Genomic DNA, 23,004 nt, shown 5'->3' with positions numbered 1-23,004 from the left:
ACACATTTGTGACATTTTCTCTAAAATTATTTCTTTCTTTTTCTAGTCCCTTTACATTTGATGTAAGTTAGTTATTTATCGATACGAGTCTAACTTACAATGTATTTAGAGGTCCCGTTGATCAAATGAGTATTTGTTGATTTCTCTGTTTAGTTGTTCATGATTATTTTTATTTTTTTCCCCATTTTTTTAGATTAATTAATAAGTAACAAATATCACTCCTCTCAAAAAGGAATTACAATGTATCAAGTAAATTTTGTAGTTGGTAATCATAACAAATATTATATATATATATATATATATATATATATATATATATATATATATATTTGTGTATAATAGAAAATGTTCGCACATGCATACAATTCTGTTGAAATAAAGTTGTTGTTAACTTTGGATTATAGTTTATTTTTATTTTTATTTTTTTTATTTTTATAATGCTATAAAAATTAGCCAAACTATAGAGAAACTTAATTAGAATAGTAGAGCTAAAATACGCAAATTATATAAAAAAAAACATTTTTAAAGTTGATAAAGATTATTTTTTTTTATCAATATTTGTATTATGCTTAATTTTTTTATAATATAAAATCAAATCAATTTGTATGATTTGATTTATAATTTAAATAATTTTATTCATAATTTATTGTATTTATTATTGTGCATTAATTTTGTTCATTTATTATAATTTATGTATAATCATTTAAATTTACATTGAATTAGCTGTTATATTGTCCTACATTTGAAATATAATAATGACACCAACCTGTCATGTAAAATTCAAAAATATTTCCATCATATTTATATTTTTTTCACATAGAATAAAAATTACTTGGAAAGTAGAAGAAAAATCTAACAGATTTTCAAAAAAAAAAAACTAATATTTTTAATTTATTTTGGTAGAAAAAAATTTATTTTTGTATTAATGAAAAATTCAATTTATAATTTATAAATTACAATTATGAATAGATATTGATTATTATTTTTAATTTATTTTGACATAAATTTTTTTTTATATCAATTCATATGTTGCACAATTCTTTTTCATTTTGATAATACATTTTTGACATTTTCTCTACACATTTGTGGCATTGGCATTAGAAAAAAAAAATAGATATTTTGATTAGTGACTTTTGAGTAAAAATTTTAAAATTCTTTAATCACTTATTTATGAGAAAAAATATTAAAAAAATGATAATTTAAGAATTTTAGGAAAAAATAATTATGTATCCAAATTTACTTAATATGGCTTTAAAAACATAAATGCCAAAATTACACTCAATTTAAATTTAAAAACTAAATATATAACTAAATATTTTACTAAAGATTCAATGTAATTATTATCAATATAATTATTGTTTAAAAAATTAACACAATACATATTTAAAATATATATATATATATATATATATATATATATATATAATAATTTCATGTATTTATTTATAATATTAAGGTAATATTTTTAATAATAAATAAAGTTTCCAATAATTTTATTTACATACCTACATATTGTACGTGTCACAATTTAACAATAAATATATGTAATGTTTCTTAACTCTTAGGGTCTATTATCAATCATTGACATATAATTTCCATTTTTTGTTATTAATATTTTTAAAATAATTATTATTTCAAATACTTTACAAATTTATTAAATATAAAATTTAATTTTTTCAAAATATGTTATATGTATTTTATTACTCGTGCAGTGCATGGATCAATATCTAATTAAATAATAAATATTACTGCTCCATAGTCCATACCCTTTATCTTGTGCATATATCATCTTACTCTAAATGTTCTCCAAATTGTTTAAAATTCTTAATCTAACCTCATCCTATCAGCAAAGGCTTTAATTTCAACATGCATGTTGGCAGCATGTTATGGAAGTTGACTTGAATGCTTTGGAACTAAACTACATAAACTTGGGTCATTATTATATTGACCTTCACCTAGGAAAGCAACCCAAATGGGTCTACAAAATTAATTAAATACAAGATTGTTGGGCCTATAGAAAAGTATATGGTTCACTTAATTAGTTGCTAAGGGCTAACCCAAATAGAAAGAGTGCATTATTATTTTGATACATTCTCTCTAGTGCCAAAGATCACAACTTTCAAAATTATATTGGCGGGGTAGCAACAACTACAAAGTGGTTTCTTGAGCAATTTGATGACAATAACACTTTTCTAGATGGTGATCTTCATGAAGTTTATATGATTCCTCCTCATGGTCATGCTACTTCCAGTCTTTCTGAAGCATGCTAGACACACAAATCCCTTTTAAGTTGAAGCAAGATAATAGACAATACATGGTCTTCAAAACTGTCACATGCTATTTTTCTCAACAATTTGTTCAATCAGTTGTTCATCACTCTTAATTTGTTCACTAACCACTTCGGGAATTTATTCACCACCCTCCTAATGTAAGTTGATGACATGCATATATAGTCCTAGTAGGGAACAACATGGAAGAAATCAACTATAGATCATACACTACCATGATATAGAAGGTCTATCACCAGTTTTTAACTAAAACTAATTTTGAAATTACAATTCCTTGCATCACAAAATGATGCGAAAGTGCATTAACAGAAAAAGATAAATAAATAAAAGAAAGGTGCATCTTAAAATGACAGCTATGACACGTGAGAGAAATATAAGAAACTGAACGTGATCAAGAATGATGAGGCAAGCAATTATTTCTACATCACGATGGATGGGAAGTGGCCATAATAGCTTTTGAATAAAGGACAGGAACTTACCTAAGATATATGAAGATTTGTTTGTAAGATAATTCACGAGATTATTTTGAAGTTTGATGGATAATTGTACAAGTACAAAGTATATTTACCTGAAGAAGAAAAAAATAGTGACTAATACTAAGCTAAAACTGACCATTTTAATTTATTTTAAATCTAACTTAATTATATAAAATTAGGTTATAGGACAAGGATTGTTCTTTGGAATTTCCTATGTCATATATTTTATTTTCAAGCGATTTTTTTCCCTCCCAAGACATTATTTGGTACTAACATATGATAAAGAGTGTCAGAATAAAATGTTAAAAAATATTAGAAAGAGAGTTTAGCTAGAGTCCAAAAGAAAGAGAGAAAAGTAAATGCAATGTGCCGGAATATTCAGCTAGTATCATAATGAGCTTAAATGCAACACGAGTATGTGCATGTGCATGTTCATCTTTTTTTGCTGCCATCTTGTCCTTCCTAATGTTTTCAACTTATACTTTCATATTATTCTCGCCCTCTCTCACGTGTTTTTATTTATTTATTTTTGGCCTTCGATATAATTATTGAGAAAATAATTCAAATTTTTAAAATGTTGTTTAGATTTTAAAAGATATTGATTTTTTATAGATATTATTTAAAAATCAAATATATTATATTTATTTTCTCTTTTAAGATTATATATGATGTAAGGTTAATAAATAAAAATTCTTAAAATGAGAAGTATCACCCAATTTGTAAAAAAAATCATTGTCTGAAATGAGAAAGAAGGTCATATGAATGAAGTTTTTCAAGTTTCATCAAAAAACTTGTGAATGAAGGTTTTTAAGTTTCACTAGAAAACTTGTGAGAGAGAGATTTTCAAGTTTTACTTATAAAACTTGTGAGGAAGGAATTTCCAAATTTTATCCTTAAAACTTGTAAGAAATAAATTTTTAAGTTTTATCTACAAAATTTGAAGGGAGAATTTTCATGATATATATATATATATATATATATATATATATATATATATATATATAATATTTTGAAATAGATTATAAACATCCTTATGGAAACAAGTATGAGGGGTTGAACCAAGTTAAATAAAATTGTTTGATCTTTTTCTATCTCTTTTATGGTATTACTTTAATGTATTTCTCATTTGTGCATAAAAAAAGAAAAAAGAAAATAAGAGAGAGACCTTTTGTTCCCAACACAAACCGTTCTACATGTTGCTATAGATTTTTTCTTTTATCGGCAAACAAGAGTTAAATAGAAAAGTAAAATGGAATACCTTAACCCCATATACAAGAGAATGAAAAGATTATTCTAATACATCATTCTTGCTAGAACTAATCTGACTTTTTTTTTTGAAGCAGAACTAATCTGACTTTAAAAAAATATAAATTACAAGTTAATCATATTCACTAAAAACGAAGCCAAACTGAAGAATCCTCCCACACTACTTTCTTAACATCCTCCCCACAAAAAAAAAAAAAAAATCAATGTTGAATTCCTTGTACGACCAATTGTAAAAATAGTTCACATATACAAACCACACATAGCAAGACTAGTCAACAAAGATTTAATCACCATCAAAACACTTATCTCATCATGGCACGTAATGGTCAAAATTTGTAATCCCTTAGTCATTGTCATATATTTTCCTAATTCAAATACTCTTAGGGAATTTAATACACACAAACTGCCACAAGCTTCTACTTTCAAATGGACCGTACATGTTGCTATAGTTTGTGAGATGAACAGCTCAAACAAAACCCTCTTAAAATAATTGAAGAGAAAAAAAAGTAGCCATTTTTGGCTTGGTCTCGACGATAAGGATGTGAAAGATACCAATATTAAATAGAATCAAATCTTAAATTAAACTAAACTGTAGTTAAAAAATTTGAATCTGATCTTAACAAATGGTTTGGTTTAAAAATAATTTATTATGATTGAACTTTCAATTCCAAATTTATTTTGTATGTAAATTACTAATATATTTAATTTTAGCATATGCAATACACATGATAAATATTTATTCATGTAAATAACTTTTATAATAAATAACTATTTTTTTAATATATATATGGATCATATTATAGCTAAATTTTGTAATAATAAATACTTTTAAATATATATAAATTATATTTTAGATTTATCACAAACTATTTATGTTGTGAAACAAAAGGTAATTTTTAATTGTTAATAATTTATTTATAAAAAAAAGAGATAAAAAAGATTAAGAAAAATCTCTAAAACTTAAAACTTTCATTAAAGAAAATTCTTTAAAATATTTTCATTGAAGAAATAATCTTTAAGCGCTCTCATTTAAGAAAATTAAAATTTAATTTATATGTAGAAAGGATCTTATTTTAAAATTTGTTTTAAATTGGTTCAAAATTTAGAGAGGTCTCTTGGGTATACAAGATGGACAGATGGACACCAAACTGTATTTGTTTGGTATATATCAAGTACCTAAAGGGGAAAAGAGGAAAAAAATGTACATATAAAAGTTGATATCATGTAATATCAATTAAAAAAAATAGAAAGAAAGTTATTAACTAAGTGTTTGATGTACCAAAATGTCTTTATATCATTATCACTTTATCCGAGATTATTTATCATAGTGGAATTTTTGTTCAGAAGTTGTCTATAACTATATGAGTTAATTATCTATATACTGTCATCAGTATAAATTTTTTTTACACTGATAACCAATTATATCTTTTAATTGTGTCATGTCACTGTTAAAAGTAAATGTATTTACAGTGGTATGACACAATTAAAAGATATAATTGATTGCCAGTGTAAAAAAACTTTACACTAACAATGTATAATTGATTAACTCTAAGCATATATGAATTTCTGTTTCACACAATTTTTCATATGCCTTTCACATTTTATTTTATTTCTTCAGAAGTTTTGGTTATCTCTTATTGTATTAATAGTGGATATAACAGTTTTAAGAGTGTAAAAGCATAATTGCTCCACACACAAATTATGATAGTCCTTTTAGGTGAAGATTGGTTGTTTGTCATTGTCTTAAGCTAAATGAAAATAATAACAGAACAGCATAGGCAAAGATTCAACGAGAGAATGTTAATTGTAGGCTTTAATAGAAAATAACACTATTTTAGACGAAATTGGATTTGAGATATATATACTAATTCCTAACAAACATGCACTCCTCATTTATGTGCCAACTGGATTTAGCCTACTTTATGTGTGGTGCTTGATTAAGCAACGACAACTGTTCAAAGTTCACACTTAAAAAAGGAAATTCGTTAATTAGTTGCTATGGTGTTGTCAAATCACGCTCATTAAATAAACCTAAATTAAAAAGTGGCACGGATATTAAAGCCACAACCTTTTTCTAGCTGCCCTCATTATCAACTTTGTGATCAACCTTGCATGAATCCAGAAAATATTCCTCGCGTTTTCTTTTACTGTGTACTATAATTTTGATTAATCAACTTATCAAGGACAATTAGATAAAGGTCTCATCGAAATAATAACATAATAATAATAATAATACAGTATTTTTTTTAAAAATTGATGGTAAAATACCATAGTTATCTTAATATTTATATTAAATAATTAAATTGTTTCTTTTTTAATTTTATCTTCATATATGTAAATAAATTATCAAATGATGGATTATTACATTAAATAATAAAATTTATAGTTTATATTGTAATAGTATGATTTTGTGCATAATGGTTGTTTTATTAAATTTTATATTATTGTGCTTAATTGATTAATTGTTGCATAATTTTAAGAATTTAAAAATTCTAATGAGTTATAAGTTGTTTAGAGAGTAATTTTGAGCAAAAGTCAAGTTGACTAGTTAATATGAAATAGTATATAAGGTCTTTCTTAAAAATGGACCTCATAAGTTCATTTTCTTAAAAAAGTTAGAAAAAAGTTAGATAGAAGCACTATGAAACTTGAGAGTTTCTTTCTTCTCCTATTGATTCCCTTAACTGTTCAGATTCCTCCAGAGTATGGCTAAGTAGCATAGTTGTGATTCAAAGCTTCAGAGTCAAGGATCAAAGCTTGAGACTTGGCAGTTCCATGTGTGGAGTTGACTTACTTGGTCACATTGAGCATAGGTTGAATTAATGGTAACAAGTGTGGATGCCTTTGGAGCTCTTTGACTTGGTGAAGTCGAGTCTTAGTTGAGTGGCATTAATTAGGCGTGATCAAAACAAACGCTTTTTGCCAAGATGACACCAAGCGCTAGTGTAGTGACATTAGGTGTGATTCAAGCAGAGGTTCTCTGCTTGAACAAGGCTGAATGTGATTGGCCTAGGGACTCTCTACTTCATTCACCCCGATTGCGAGTAGTTTGGCATCAGACGTGGGTTGCTTAATGAAATTCTGTTAATTTTCTTGACTGTGTTGAACATGTATATGCTTGTTGAACCTCTCTTATGTTGTATATTGATGTATGATGTTAATTCTTTATATATTGATCTAGGATAATGTATGCTGATTAAAATGTTGAGAGTTGTAAGTTGAGTTGTATGTTCAAATGTTGAGGTGGTTGAGAATGCTTAAGACATTATGTTGACTTGTGTTGATTGACTTAGAACTAAATGAGAGATTATTTTAAAAGTTAAATATCCTATTGTGAGGATATTGTGTTGTGATGCTCTATGAGTCTAGTTGTTGAAAATCTTTCTTGAGAAATTAATTCTTAAAGTAGATTGTTGAGTCTCCCCTAATACCTTAGTTGATGTGGTATGGGTGCAAGGTTGAGTCATATTGTCTATATTGATTATAAAGCGACCAAATGTTTATCCGTATATGAGTTAGGTTGAACCATACATGTACAAAGCAACCAAATGGAGTAAGCTACAAGGATGGGGGTTGTAATCCCTTACTAAGTATTGGAATGGGCGTAGTATTTGGAGGTAATTTGCGAGTTAACCCCATAAGAGACTTAGTTATGCATGCTAAGATCGTGATAGTCTCACATACAAGTTATTCTACCCTAACAAGTATACTATATTTTCCTAATTTAAATGGCAAAATTTGAGAAATCATGATGTTGTGGATTTTTATCCAACTTAGCTGTTGATCTAGTTAGCCTAAAAAGATTGCATTGTTAGTTGCTTTGGTAAGATCAAGCCACTTAGACTGTTTACCTGTATTAGAATAGATCTCTTGATTTAAATACATGAAGACACATTTAGTTGTTGTGTTGTGCATATGATGTTGAGTTGATGAATTATGTTGTGCATATGTTATGATGTAGTGTGGATAAGTTATGGTGTGGTTTTGTTGTTCAAGTTGAATATTGGGTTGTGTTGTTCACATGTAGTGTTGAAATGTTGATCATTGCATGACAATGTAGTCATTTGAGGATGATATTATGTTGTTAAGCTATTAACTTCAGTAGTTGTTGAATGTGGATTTGTTGAAGTTGTTGTATAGCTAGTTTAATACTTATATGTCTTGTTCTTTTTGAATACTAGCTTGCCCTTGTATGTTTTCTTGTGGTTGGATTGTGATGATCATATTTATATAGGAGTAGGGCATGGATAGACTAGGCTTGGAGGAGGAGTGTTTATAGGTCATGCTGGAAGATGACAGTGTTATTTTTGTATTACCCTTGAGTAGTATTCCTTTCGGTAGTTGTTACTTGATGGACAACTTAGGTTTAAACTAAATATTAAACAATCGGCTAAGGTCGCCCTAGCCTAGTAACTTAGAAGTTAAAATAGAACTATAAAATTTATATTCAATTATTGTTCTTATTATAATTTTTTAATTGATTAAAATAAAATATTAAACAAACATATTATCAAGTTTCATCTTTCTTAAAATTTCACTACTAGAAAAATGTCATTTTCTTACGAATTTTTTTACAAAAAATATTCGCAGAAATTTTTTGCGAATTTTCTTGTAATAATAACTTTGCAAATTTTTTTTTTTTACAAATTTAGTTGCGAAAAATAATTTACAGATATTTCTTACAAATTTTTTTACGAAAAATAATTTACAAGAAATTTTTGTAAATTTTGCTACAATTTTAATGATCATAGAAAATTTTTTTTTCATGGTAAAAATTTGTACAAAATATTGTAAGGATTTTATTTTATTTCTTGCACATTTTCTTGCAAAAATAAATTTGCAAGTAATGTTTACTAAATGGTAGAAAAATTTTGCAATTAACTTTTCCTATGGATTTTCCGACAAATTTTAATCTGCAGGAAAAATAAAAAAATATATTTAAATTTATAAGTTTAATATTTTAAAAAAACTTCAAGTCCTACATCGATTGAAAATAAAATAATTAAAAAGTATATAAGTTGAGGCATCATTTACCTTACAAGTTGATTTATATGGTTGAGTGTTAGACTTATAATCTAGAATCATAGAATTTAAAAGATTATGTATTACATGTTGGAGGCATGAAAACAAATATTTCGGATGAATTCATTATGAGCATTTGAAAGTTGAAGAATTATTGATAGAATTTATAGTAATTTCTTTAATTTTTTTCGTAAAAAATATTCCTGCAGAATTTTTTGCGAAGAAATTCGTACAAAACTTTTCTGTGAATTTTCTTGCGAATTTTTTTTTTGCAAGAAACTTTCCTTGCAAATTTTTTTCGCAGGAAAATTTCCTGCAAATTTTAAACTTCGCAAAAATATATTATTCACGAAGGTATTATCTGCAGATAAAATTTCACAGAAAAATTTGTAAGAACAACATTTCCTGCAAATTTTTCATAAAAATTCGTAGGAAAAATCGCATGTAATAAGAGAAATTACAGTAGTGTTTAGTTTTTATAATAATTAACATAAAAGTTAGTGTAATATCAATTACGATTTCTAACATGTTAACCGTATAAAAAGTTAAGAAATTAATTTTATTATTAAACCTTAAAATATGATTAATATAATTTATTTTAAATATCATGAGTTAATGATCATCATATACATATTGTTAGTGTAAAAATTTTAATATGGTGAACCAATTAAAAAAGGTGATTGTTGGTATAACTTTTAGAATATTTTAATAAACTTATATACATATAATAATTTATAATTGACAAAAATGATTGTTGGTATACCTTTTAAAATATTTTAATAAACTTAGATACGTAGTGATTTATATTTGAAAGATAGTGTAAACTATTCAAATATTGTCCCACCAACTTATATTTTTTTGACAAATGTAGTAAAATGGAGGAAGAACCCTAGAGCTAGTGAATAGGAGCCAATGGTGAGGGTATAGTGGCAGTAAATTTGATTGGAGGAGGCTAGATAAAGGGAGAGACCTAGGACCCCCTATTTCTCAGGTGTCTGCGTCGTTTCCCAAGTTCATATGGTGATAATGTGCATGGCATGTGCATATGCTTGTCAATTGAATAATCCACCAATGCTCGACGTAGCAGCACATGCACATGGACATGCTAGTGTTGTGTAGTGAGACAAGGCACTGAAACCATGGCACTCTTATTCATATTACCTCTGTTTCCTTCTCTTTGACCCTATTCCAATAATATCATACTCTAATCATTGTTTTAATTTCATTGCCAACTCATTGGGCTACGTGTAAATGGTGGGTCCAATATGGCCATTTCTCGTTAATTCCATCCAACAATGAGTTAAAAATATCACTCTTCGGATAAAAGACTTGCCTAGAACTTGCTGCACTTTTCCCTCTCTCCATTATTAAGATAGTGGGTTTTGGCATCATCAATTGTTCATCTTAAGTGTTAACCCACTCATGAGAGGAATCCTAAATTATCAATAATTCTGATCCCATCACTCAGTTAGTTGGATTAAGTTAGCTATATTTGATAGAGATGATAACAAATCCGAATCAATTCGAAAATTTGATGAATATGAAACAATTTAAATTATTTTTTTTTATTGATTTTGATCATTAGTTCAAATGGATAGAAAATAATCTAGTAAGTTAGGACTATATTATAAATTTTGATGTTGAAAATTTAATTTTATTTAGTTTAATTGATTAATTATTATATATTATTATTTTTATATTTTTATTATAGGTTTAGAGTTAATCACTAAAATAAAAAGGTTTAAGATTTGAACTAAAAGTTTAACGCGACTTTTTACTAATTATTAACATTGTAATACTTCAGTAGACGCTCTACATTTGTACTTGATAGATCTTGTTTTTAAATTTTAAATGTTGAATGTTTTAATATAGTTTGTTTCTTATGTATAAGTGTGTAGTTTGTTTTTAATATTAGTAGTAAGCGTATGGCATACTTTAACTCTTTGACAATGTATAACTTGAATACTTCTTAATAACTAGTTTTTCAAATTATGTGTAAGTATTATATATATATATATATATATATATATATATATATATATATATATATATATATATATATATAGAGGAGGGTTCAAAAGACACCGGTGTAACTTTTACTAAGTGTTACACGCTTAATAACTTTATATTAAATGTAAATTTTGAACATCCAACCGTTAGATTGAAAGTTTATATCTCTTAGATCATATATGTCAAATTTTGTTAAAATTGAACAACAACTTGAAGGTAATCAAAGTGTTCATATTTTAGTATATTTTGAAATGTATATATTACGTCAATTTTGTTTTATGAGAATGAAATATCAAATCATCTTAGATTAATATAAAATTTAACATATATAATCTAAGATATATGAACTTTCAATCTAACGGTTGGATTTTCAAAATTTACATTTAATATAAAGTTACTAAGCGGTGTAACACTTAGTTAAAGTTATACCGGTGTCGTTTGAACCCTCCTCATATATATATATATATATATATATATATATATATATATATGTTTTTGAAAAATTTAACTCACAATTTTATTTGATTGTGCGTGAAATTTAGAAAATATCTCATTGATATTAGTGTTTCAGTTCAACCAGCTGCAATTAGTCATGTTATTGATTTAATTTTTTTTTAAATGATAAATCATATGGGTAAGAGATATTTTGTTAAACATATTTGTGATTTGTTTGATCTAAAAAAATAATGTTACTGTAATATGACAATTTTAAGTTATTATTTTTAATTTTATTTCTAAAAAAAAAATCATCATATCTCTCATCGTAAAGCAATAAATTGAATTTTTTTAACTTAATTATAAACAACAATGATTTTTATATATTAATCAAGGATAAATTTATTTTATATCATTAATTAATTATTAACTTTATTTTCTATGTATTTACTTATAACTAACATTAAATATAACAACCACTTAAAATAAAGAGTATCTTTAGAATAAAATTGAAATTTATGATAACATTAATTAAAAATAACTAATGTCATTACTTTTTTTGGTCTAAATAATGTGTCCTATGTTATTTATAATTAAGATAAAAAATAGTATTATTTATAAAAATTTAAACATAATTAATTTAATTAAAAATTATATCTTTGATAAAAGAAAACATAATTAAAGTATCAAATATACTATTGTATTATTAATAATACTACCTTTATTTATTTTTAACAGTCATTTACGGCTTTTATACACAAACCAAGAAATACTTTTTTTTTTCTTCTGTTTTTCATATAATAATTTTAACTTTTCTAGTATGTTTGCATTCATTTTTATTTAGTAATAAATGTACGTTAATTATAAATTGACAAAACAATAATTAATGGAATTTTAAACTTTGAAAATGATAGATAAATAGAAACAATTTTTTCCTAATCGATAATTAAAAAAGAACAAACTTAGTAAGAAATTAAGAATCAACCATGTAGTTAGTTACACTAAAACAAAACTAAAAAGATGATGTTGTTAGCTCTGGTGGGATTAAGCCTAGATTTCTTAAAATATGTCTTTAATTTTGAGAATCGTACATAATTATTAGAAGAGAAAACTATGGTAAAAGTGGTCAATTAAACTTTTATTTAAAAATTAATTATTAACAAAATTAATAAATATTTCATATCAATAAAATAGTGTCAAAATAAAATATGATATGATTTTATAAAAAAAATAAGATATAATAGAAATCATAATTCATCATATCGTGTTATTATTATATAAATTAAAAAAGAGAAGACCTGAATTATCTTAACTTCCTCTTCTTAGTTTTTCTTTTTTATGTTTTCTTGTTTTCTAAAAATTATATTCAATCTTTTTATAAATACAAATTATTTTTTCTCAAGTTAAGTTTTATAATATAATAATTAAATATAATATTTATTCATTAAACACATTATTAAACTTTTATTAATCAGTGTGAAACAATAGATAATTCTAACTGTAACTTGACACATATTAAACAACAAATAATTTTAAGTACTGTAACTAGATACATCTTTTTTCTTTTAACTTTATTTTCATTAAAGTAAGTAACTATGAAAGATTATTTTGTATATATATATATTTAAGAACATTAGTATCTTAAAATTAATAATTAAAAATTAATTATGTTTGGAAATCGTGATTTTCGTTTAACATACATTATTTTAACATAATGCATCTTATACTTTCTTTATTATTATGTTACTATTATTATTATCATGATTATTATGGCTTGAAATTTCTTTAACAATCGTCTAATAGTTAATAGTATTGACAGTGTCTAGCAAAAGAAATGACATTTTATATATTGCTAATTCGTACGGTCACTTTCAATTTAGACCATCATTTTTTTTTCATAATCTATAAAAGTTCTTTCTTTTTGTTTACTTCCATATGTCCTTTTGTTAAAAGGAAATGTTGAAAAGTACAAAATTCTTGATAAACATAATTTTCTCCTATCATGTGTTTTCTTTTTCGGTTAAATAAAGACACCAACCTATCCTGTGATATTATTGAAAATATATCCACTTTCCAATAAAGATTAAAGCTGTGAAGGGATGCTTTAGTTTATTGTCATTGTACATGTTCAGTGATTCAACTGTTTGTTCTCTTCAATTTTATTTTAAATAAACGGTTCTTATAATACTCCATCATATATATGAATAATGTTTTAAGCGATTACAAAAATACTATTCTAAAAAATACCACATGTTATAAGTATCTGTAAAATTTGATCATACTACTTATTTTCCCTATCATTAAGACCAAACAATTCTTTTTTAAATGCATCAAATTTAATCAGCATGACTTGTATTTCAGGATTAGACTTATTTCTTACATCCAACAAAATCAAAATGGTTAAATATCAGTATCATAATATTAATACTAAATATAGTGGCACATATTTTTTTCTCCAATTAATCGAAATGTGTCTTGTTATGGCAATGGCTTTCCACCCACGAAGGTGACACCCTTTGTATATCCATTAATGGACACTAAATTTGGAAGGAAGAAGAAGAAGATGGAAAAAAAAATAATAATAAGTTAAAATAAAAATAAAAAAATCGAAATAAACTAACAAAAAATGAAAGCTTGGAACCAGGTAGACCAGCTGTGTCTGTCGGCGAATAACCAAGCACACCCATAAGCACCCTCTTAGCTCTTTCTCTCTCTTCAAACTTTTCAATTCAGTAGTGACATAGTTAGAGAGAGAGAGTGTCTTCAAAGTTCAAGCTCTTCAATTCAGTTGTGACATAGTTAGAGAGAGAGAGTGCGTGGGTTTGTGTTGTACTAGTACTTTGTTTTTTTCCTTCAACTTGTGAACAAAGGTTGAAGCTTTCAATCATCTTCTTTGCAAATTCTGAGAAAATCATCATGGGTATGCTATTATTGCCCATTGTTGCTGTCAAGGGACTAATGAGGGACAGTGGAACGAAACTATAGCAGAGTGTAGAGGAGGATGAGAAGAAATCCACACGGTATTTGAGTTGCAAATGATTCTAATCTATTGAGGAAGCAATGTAGAACAAGGTTGTTGCAACACTGGGTGGAAAAGAACTATGGCTAGGACTACTAGTTTTTGAGGCTTAGAAAATGGTTTCAATTTGAGACGTGGGAAGTGGGGAATGGTGTGAGATTGGTTGCTGCTTGCTAGTTATTGGTTTTTGTTGGTTTTCTTCTTTTTGCTTGTGTTGTTTCGGGGGTTGAGGAATTGAGTGTTGGTGGATCGAGCGCAATGGAGTCTCGGATGGATCAGTATGAGATCATGGAGCAGATCGGTCGAGGAGCATTTGGAGCTGCTATTCTTGTTAATCACAAGGCTGAGAAGAAGAAGTAATTGTCACCACTTTTGCATTTCATTGATGGGGTTATATTTGTTTGTTTCTTCATGAGAAATTCGTTGATGAGTAGGTTTGTAAGTTTGATAACTGAAACTGAAGCTTCATTTTATTCTGTTGCAGATATGTGTTGAAAAAAATCAGGCTTGCAAGGCAGACTGAACGATGCAGAAGATCTGCTCATCAAGAAGTGAGTTCTTGCGCACGTGTGCACGCTTTTTGGTTATCGCTGCTTGTTGATTTATTTCATGTATCTGGAATCTGCTTCTGTTTGTGGAGGGGATTTGACTGTTGTTGCTTGTTGGAATTGTAGATGGCTCTTATTGCTCGAATCCAGCATCCTTACATTGTGGAATTCAAGGAGGCATGGGTTGAGAAGGTGAGAGATCCTTTAAGTTTTTGTGTAATGTAATCATAGTCCTGGTTTCTTTCAACTAATTGTTGACAATTACACTATTGCACTCTCTGTTGTAAACTAGAAGTGTGAGAATTATGACCATTTACTTTTCAGCTAAGCACATTCTACTTCTGCTGTAGGGTTGCTATGTCTGCATTGTGACTGGATACTGTGAAGGTGGAGACATGTGAGTATATATACCTATGAACTAGCAGTGTCATGTGGAACAGTGGAAGTTCATATTTTATATGCTCAATCTCTTAAAGTTTACTATACTTGTTCTCTCCAGTTATTTAAAAGTTTTTTATGCTTATTTTCTCTTCAAATCTGTAACAGGGCTGAATTGATGAAAAAATTAAACGGTGCTTACTTTCCTGAGGAGGTATTGTTGTCCCAAGTTTGTGAGTTTGTGTTTTTTTATGCGTGTATTCTTTTCCCATGGCTTACTTTGAATGTTGTTGAAATTGCTCAGAAACTCTGCAAATGGTTCACTCAATTACTGTTGGCAGTGGAATACCTGCATTCAAATTTTGTTTTACATCGTGACCTAAAGGTATACTTTTATGAAACAGACTATATGGTCTATGATTCTTGTCTTTCATTTTAAATGTATTAAGTCTGATTTTGTTGACTCTGTTGACAGTGTTCCAACATCTTTCTTACCAAGGATCAGGATGTTCGCCTAGGTGAGTTCACCTACCTACCCATCTTTGATTATATTGGAGATAGGTTTTTAAGTCCTCATCTGAATTTGTCCTTATTTTTCTGTCATGCAGGGGATTTTGGGCTTGCTAAGACACTAAAAGCAGATGATTTGGCATCTTCGGTATGTGTAACACTGGGAACATGTTGCTTTCTTCTTTATCTTCTCTTTTTGCTCAAAAAAGATCTCTAAGATTCATGCAAAACATTTTTCCTATCAAGTTTCCATTTACGATTTTAGAGTTTTTCATCTTTAAATCATAACCTTTTCTTTCTAGGTCTTGTGTAGACTTATAGAGATATACTAAGAAGACATCAATTCTAATTGTCAAATAGGCATGCATAGTTATTTGGACATCTAATTTTTGCTCCATAATACTTGATTTGTTTATGAGAACCAGAAGCTTCAACATTTTTAATTGTTACTGAGCTTTTCATCTATTGGCCAAGCCAGCCAAGGACTAATAATATCATCTGAACTATGTTTAGTTAAAATTATCCTATTGTTAAATTTATTTGTTCCTTCACACCTTACATCTCATTTATTTTTTATAGTGAAACTAGACGTTCACCAAAACATTTTTCATTTTAAAGTAACAGAAAGTATGGCCGTCGGAATTAATTTGTTTAATCAGTTCCCTTTTCTTCAAAAAAAGGGGAACAATAATGTTTGCTTCATGCAAAACATAAATTTTCAGCCCCATACCTTTCCCTCTAGTGAGCAAGCGTTATTTTCCTGATCCTTTTAAGTTACAAACTATATTTCAGACAAAGAAAATAGTGGAAATAGGAATTGAGTGTTGTTTGAGTGAACTGAATTTGCTTGCTTGCTTGAAATTTGATAGATAAGAAAAGTGTTATTGCTCTTATTGATAATAGGACAAGATCTTTTCTAGAATTCGGGCTCTTTCAGCTGAGAGACCTTGCTGTTGCAAACTTGTTTATTATCTCATATTTTGTGTGGACAAAATTCATATTTTAATAATGTTCAACTTCTAGAGGTTTGAAATATGACAATGCTACCAACTTTTAATTCCATATGATTAGTGTTACGCTTATATACAAATTCATAGTAACCACATATTGAATTAATAATTGCTGTAAATGTTTCTGTACAGGTGGTAGGAACTCCTAATTACATGTGCCCTGAACTGCTTGCTGATATTCCGTATGGATTCAAATCTGATATTTGGTCACTAGGTATGTATTTTACAACCTAGTATCTAATACTTGCAGATTTGGTTTTGCCGCAGCTAAAAGGCATTTTTCTTGCTCAGGGTGCTGTATATACGAGATGGCTGCTCATCGCCCTGCTTTTAAAGCTTTTGTAAGATTTCTTTTGATTTTTTACTTTAAAATAGTTATAGTTAGGATGTAATTCGTTTAATTGAAGAAGTAGATTGCATGCTAAGTTTTTATCAGAGTTTGAAAAGCTACCACCTACAAGATATGTTCTACTCAACATATAGTTTCCTAATATTTTTCTTGAACTTTGTTGATTAGAGTTGTTGAGTGATGTTTTCTTGTTGGTAGAATATGTTTCATGTGATTCTCTGCGGTATATATAGACAATTATGTTTTATGTATGTGGAGGTATCTCACCATGGTTTATTTCTTGGGTTTTAACAATGGCATGGTAAATCATGTTTCAGGATATGGCAGGATTGATAAGCAAGATAAACCGTTCTTCCATTGGCCCTTTGCCTCCATGTTATTCCCCTTCGTTGTAAGTTTCCATCTGCTTTTGGGGAGATTAATATTCTTTTGTCACTACCCTTCATGATGAAAGCCGGTTTAAGACAGTGAGATATAGTTGTTACTTGCTACTGTGCACACATTTACCCGTGTTAAGGCCATAGAGTGCATTTTGCTGTGCAACTCCAACTTTGTTTATTCTCCATTGTTTTTTTTTATAATCACCGTCGAATATGAGCTGTAGGTCTAGCAAAGCTACTTAAGATTAAAAAAAACAATGTTTGTGAAACCATGCATCTTAAGATGTTTCTGCTATTCATATAGAAAGGACCATATAGGACAATGTCTGTGAAATATGAAGGCTTGCATTGGAATTAGGAAAAATTTAAAGCATCTTCTAGCAGTTGATGAGAAAGATCAAGTTTTGTTTACTTACTAGTTCAATTTGTTATTTTTCTCTTCAAGAATCTAAGTTGTTGACTACTGTAACTACAGGAAAACATTGATAAAGGGCATGCTAAGAAAAAATCCTGAGCATCGGCCAACAGTAAGCCTTTTTTTGAGAATCATTAATTTCCAATGTGGAAATGGTTAAATATTATTGCTTTTTCTAAATATCTTCACTTCATATTTTTCACAGGCATCTGAGGTGTTAAAGCACCCCTATTTGCAGCCTTATGTTGACCAATATCGTCCATCTTTCAGTCCTCCAACAACCTGTTCTCCTGAAAAACCAATTTCTGCTGTCAATGATCCTCGAAAAAATATGGCTGAAAGCCAAAACAGCAATAGTTCAAGTAGTGACAAAGATAGTTTGATGTCAAATGAGAAAAACATTGCAACAGCAGTACCTAAGTGTGATAACAAAGCCACTGAGACAGATCAAATATCAATTGATGATGATGGCTCAGACGAAGAAAATGGCTCTAGTAATGCCATTGCCAATACCAAAACAGCTGAGCAAGAGGTGATGAAACCATCTCATAATGAACACCACTCTAATGTTGAATCTAAGCAGCCAAAAACAATTAGAAACATAATGATGGCATTGAAAGAAGGAAAAGTTAGAGAAGCAACTTCTCCAATGAGAGGCAATCGCATAAAGCCTGGCGGTGTACCAACACAGAAAATAAGCACAGAAACATTGTCTAAATTGCCTAAACCTAATTTTATTGCTCCAAGTGTGAAGCCTAATTTAGATTCACCAACTGTTGCACTTGCAAGGGCAACCCCCGACTCTGCAAAAAGAATGCAGGGATCACATCATTCAAAGCATCAGGTATCATCATTTGAAATTATCTATGTTACCAGCACTACCTAAAGAGTTCCTCATGACATTGACATTCATTAATGGTATTTTATTTCTGTATGCTGACAGTTGCTGATGACAGAAGCCTCACCAAAAGTTAAACCTAGACATGATTTGACTCCACCATCTGGACATGTCAAACAAGTAGAAGGAGATGGAGTTCCTCCCAAACCAAGGCAAAGGACTCCCCCAAGCTTACTTAGAAGACCTTCATTTTCTGGAAGAATGAGGCTGGCTGGAATAGATGTTCCAAATGTAGCAAATGATACTGGGAAGCTAGGCACAAATAAAGTATCCCTGGAACCTGAGATGAGCCATTATCAATTGGCCAATGGCAATTTACCACATATTTCTAGACAGGTTACTAGAGAGCCTCATAAGGCTTTTGAAAGAAGTTCCAAAGGAATGCAGACAGACAGCAGCAATTCTGCCTCATCTTCAGTTTCTATACAAGGATGTGAACTTGCTGATGATGCAACAACTTTTATTGACATGAGAGAACAGCAGACACTTCCTGATCATGAGAATGTAAACCATATTGTAGGTGTGGAATCATGTCCTGACAGTGTGCCACCAACAACTTGTGCACATTGTAAGATGGTTGAAAAAGTTCCTAAAGAAACCTGTGGGGTTACCATGAATTTTCAGAATACTAGTAGTAGTAATGAGAAAGTGAGTTCCAGTTTAACTCGAGATCACCATGTTGAAGATTCCAAGCTAACACTTGCTTCAGAAGGTGGTCTTGTTATAAACCAGACAACTATATCTACTTGTGATAATAGATCTGCAGACCTATCTGCTGAAGCCAACAAAGAAATCAATGATTTTCAAGATATTTCCAAGGAAATGCCTTTAACCAAGTCTCCCAAACAAGCACCCCCAAGTTCTGGAGAAAAGTCTGTTCATGTAGAAGTTAGTCCAGTTAGTGAGCCTGATATAGTTAGCCAGCCAAGACTTGGATGCAAATCTCCTGGTGATGACAAATTCACAGTGAGGGAGCATCTGTCACCGGTGGCTGAAACTGTTCCTGTGGTTACCACCACTAAATTATCAGGACAGAAAGTTTTGCAAGATACAGGAACTGTGTTGCAGAATCCAGCATCAGAAAGGCCTGATACCGGCCATCTTCCTCCAGCCTTTGATGATGTTATCCATGTCATACGCCACAGTAGTTACCGCGTTGGAAGTGAGCAGCCAGTAAAGGAATCTGTCGAGATGGGAGTTCAAAATGTAGATGTTGGCAAGTTTATCAATGTTGTGAGGGATGATCTAGAAATGAGGAACATAACCTCACCTTTGACCCTCAAATCTTCAAGTTGCTCTGATGTTACAACCTTGAAATCAAATATTTCTGATCAGATGGAAATGAACAACTTGAACACTCCTCCCGTCCTTAAATCTTCAAGTTTCTCTGATACTTCTAGCTTGAAATCAAGCATTTCTGATCATCCTGGTTACAAGGAACAAGATGTGAGTATCCCTCCTTCTTCAGTTTCAGAACCTGATTCTGCTGAGCTCAGTAAATGCACCACACCTATGAATGAAGACAAACTACCAGCAAAGGAAACATTGGATGTGAAATCTTTCAGGCAGAGAGCAGAGGCACTTGAAGAGCTCTTGGAGTTGTCTGCAGAGTTGCTGCAGCAAAACAGATTGGAGGAACTTCAAGTTGTTCTGAAGCCCTTTGGGAAAGACAAGGTGTCTCCCAGGGAGACAGCCATTTGGTTAGCCAAGAGTCTCAAAGGAATGATGTCTGAGGAAAGTGGTGGACGCTCATCATGAGGTATGATAAGTTCATTTGTACTTGATGTTTAAAATTTGCCCTTAAATAGTTCATAGCTATTCAAGTACCACTTGAATTCATAAGAGAACAAATTGGGTTTGTCCCTTCTTTCATTATTGTAATTCTTTCAGTGCTTTTATGCTGTTGTAAATAGTGACCATACAAATTAATAACATCAGCTTACGATTAATTGTATGGACATTCTGTGTCCCGGCATAGTTGTTAAATATTATTGTACAAGAGTTGCTATGATTAAATGGAGCTAACCAAAAAACATAAAAGGGTTTACTTATTAATTTACCAGAAACAGAAACCGTGCTTCCACTAGTAATCAGATAGCAATGTTTTCTCAACACTATAATTTTCGACTGAATAAGATAAAGATTCCTTATATTCTAGAGAGAATTTGAAATGTCATTGTCGAAAACTACGTCAGTGGATACAGGTAGTTACCTTATTTCCGCTTAGTTTCCTAGATTCCCTACTTTCCTAGAAGCATCGTGGAACCTTCCTATACCATAGGTGCTATAACAAGCAAACGTTACACGCGTTTTTGCTAGTTATATATGTGTGTTTTTTAATGTTTTTTTCATTCCTCATATAACTTATCTTCTATTTGTCAATTCTACCAGCTTCATCATCATAACAAAAACTGTGTGGTGCTGTTAAAGGCACATAACAACGCACCGCGCCAAAATTGCACTTGCCTACACTAGCTAGCATCATTGATAAGACAAACCCTTCTTCCAAAACCAAAACTAATGCCTCCAACCAACAATAACACCGCGACAAGAACTGGCCATGACAACTCCTTTATCCGCAGCCTCCGGTTGGTGGTGGTTATCATCTTTGTCATCGTGATGGCCATCATCAGCATAGCATGGCTCGTCATGCATCCGCGTGATCCTGGTTTTGGGGTGACGTCACTTTCTGTGACCAACTTCAACGTCTCGGATTCGCAGGTACGAGGTAGGTACGAGGTGGTGCTAACCGTAACAAACCCGAGCAAGATCAAAACCGAAGTGGTGCTTCACCGTGCAGCCATGCTTTATGGTCAAGAGTGGAACTCAGTGGCCGAAGTGCAACAACAAAGCGTGTTCGTCGAGAAGTTGACCAACAAGAGTGTGAAGGTTGACTTGGAAGTGAAGGATCCGCACGAGAAAGTGGTGCCTGAGGTTCTGGTTAAGGACTGGAACAAAGGGGTGGTTAACTTTAACGTGGTGTTGAATGTTATGGTTAGATTCCAAGCTGGAATATGGCCAAGCAAGGATAAGTTGTTGGAAGTTCGGTGTAAGGATCTTGATGTGGAGTTCTTCTCTCCAACAAAAGACACTGGCAAGCTTTTGGGCATAGGAAAGCACTGCAACACTGAGAATAAAGTGGGGCATGATTAGGAGATATTAGAAATTATCGGTCAAAACTTACAGTTTCTGTGCGTTATTGTTAGCATTGTTTTCCGATTAGAATCTAAGTATTATATCGGTAACAGGATCAACAATAACTATCACCCTATAAGTTTTATCTAAAATTATTAGGATTTTAGAGTTTTAAATTTAGGATTTAGGATTTAGGATAGTATATTCAATGATATCTTGTAAATAGAAAAAATTGATTGCATATCACGTAGAAAGTGGTTAGCACCATATGAATACATGGGGATGTGACTAGAAATTTATTGAAATTTTTTTTATAACAATAGTATCTGGTCTCAATACTAATATAAGAAAAAGTAGAGTTATTGATTCTCAGATATTTAAAAATTATTTATAATTTACGGTATCCTAATTTAAACTAAACTTGAATAAGAAATATATATAAAAATCATTCTAAATCAATTTCTTGTATTTAGAAATTTTAAAAAATCTAACTCAACAATTTATTCATCTAACGAGAGGAAGAAGAGAAGGCAAATGAATGCTTCTTCCTACTTGTTAACTTCAACGTGTTAAGTTGGAAAAAAAGAAAGAAAGACGAGTGTGGGGTCACTTATGAAGAAACGCTAGCACTGGACTGTCCTTTTCTTTTTCTTTTTTTTCTTTTTATTTCTGATCTTTAATTTAGTGCACATGTATGTTGCTATATGGCTGTTTAAATTGTATAGCTGTTAAATATAGTATAGCAAACTTGAGAGAGAGAGAGAGGATTGTTTTATATATCTATGTATTATGTGTGAGGCCATGAGATGAAACTTTTTACTTTGAATGAAAAAGTATGTTGTTCCGTTTTACGAATATATGTGAC

General features: G+C 29.9%; 2 protein-coding genes across 2 annotated transcripts; both read left to right on the top strand.

Moving 5' to 3' along the window:
- The first annotated feature begins 14,088 nt into the window (after positions 1–14,088).
- Positions 14,089–22,459, top strand: LOC109798501 (serine/threonine-protein kinase Nek5-like). Its single transcript, XM_020358817.3, has 15 exons — positions 14,089–14,872; positions 15,001–15,067; positions 15,191–15,256; positions 15,415–15,461; positions 15,611–15,656; positions 15,747–15,827; positions 15,918–15,960; positions 16,051–16,100; positions 17,095–17,176; positions 17,254–17,303; positions 17,629–17,702; positions 18,167–18,218; positions 18,312–18,950; positions 19,050–20,763; positions 21,396–22,459. The coding sequence occupies exons 1-14, from the start codon at positions 14,775–14,777 to the stop codon at positions 20,760–20,762; spliced, it is 3,108 nt and encodes a 1,035-aa protein (XP_020214406.2). The 5' UTR covers positions 14,089–14,774; the 3' UTR covers position 20,763; positions 21,396–22,459.
- LOC109799218 (uncharacterized) lies at positions 21,525–22,157 on the top strand. The gene has a single exon (XM_020359771.1). It carries the CDS (start codon positions 21,525–21,527, stop codon positions 22,155–22,157), a length of 633 nt encoding a protein of 210 aa, XP_020215360.1.
- Positions 22,460–23,004: the final 545 nt, after the last annotated feature.

The sequence above is a fragment of the Cajanus cajan genome, chromosome 8, assembly GCF_000230855.2.
Source record: "Cajanus cajan strain Asha chromosome 8, NIPB_CcT2T_4, whole genome shotgun sequence".
In the NCBI taxonomy this organism is placed as follows: domain Eukaryota; kingdom Viridiplantae; phylum Streptophyta; class Magnoliopsida; order Fabales; family Fabaceae; genus Cajanus; species Cajanus cajan.
This window is presented reverse-complemented; position numbering and strand designations above follow the sequence as displayed.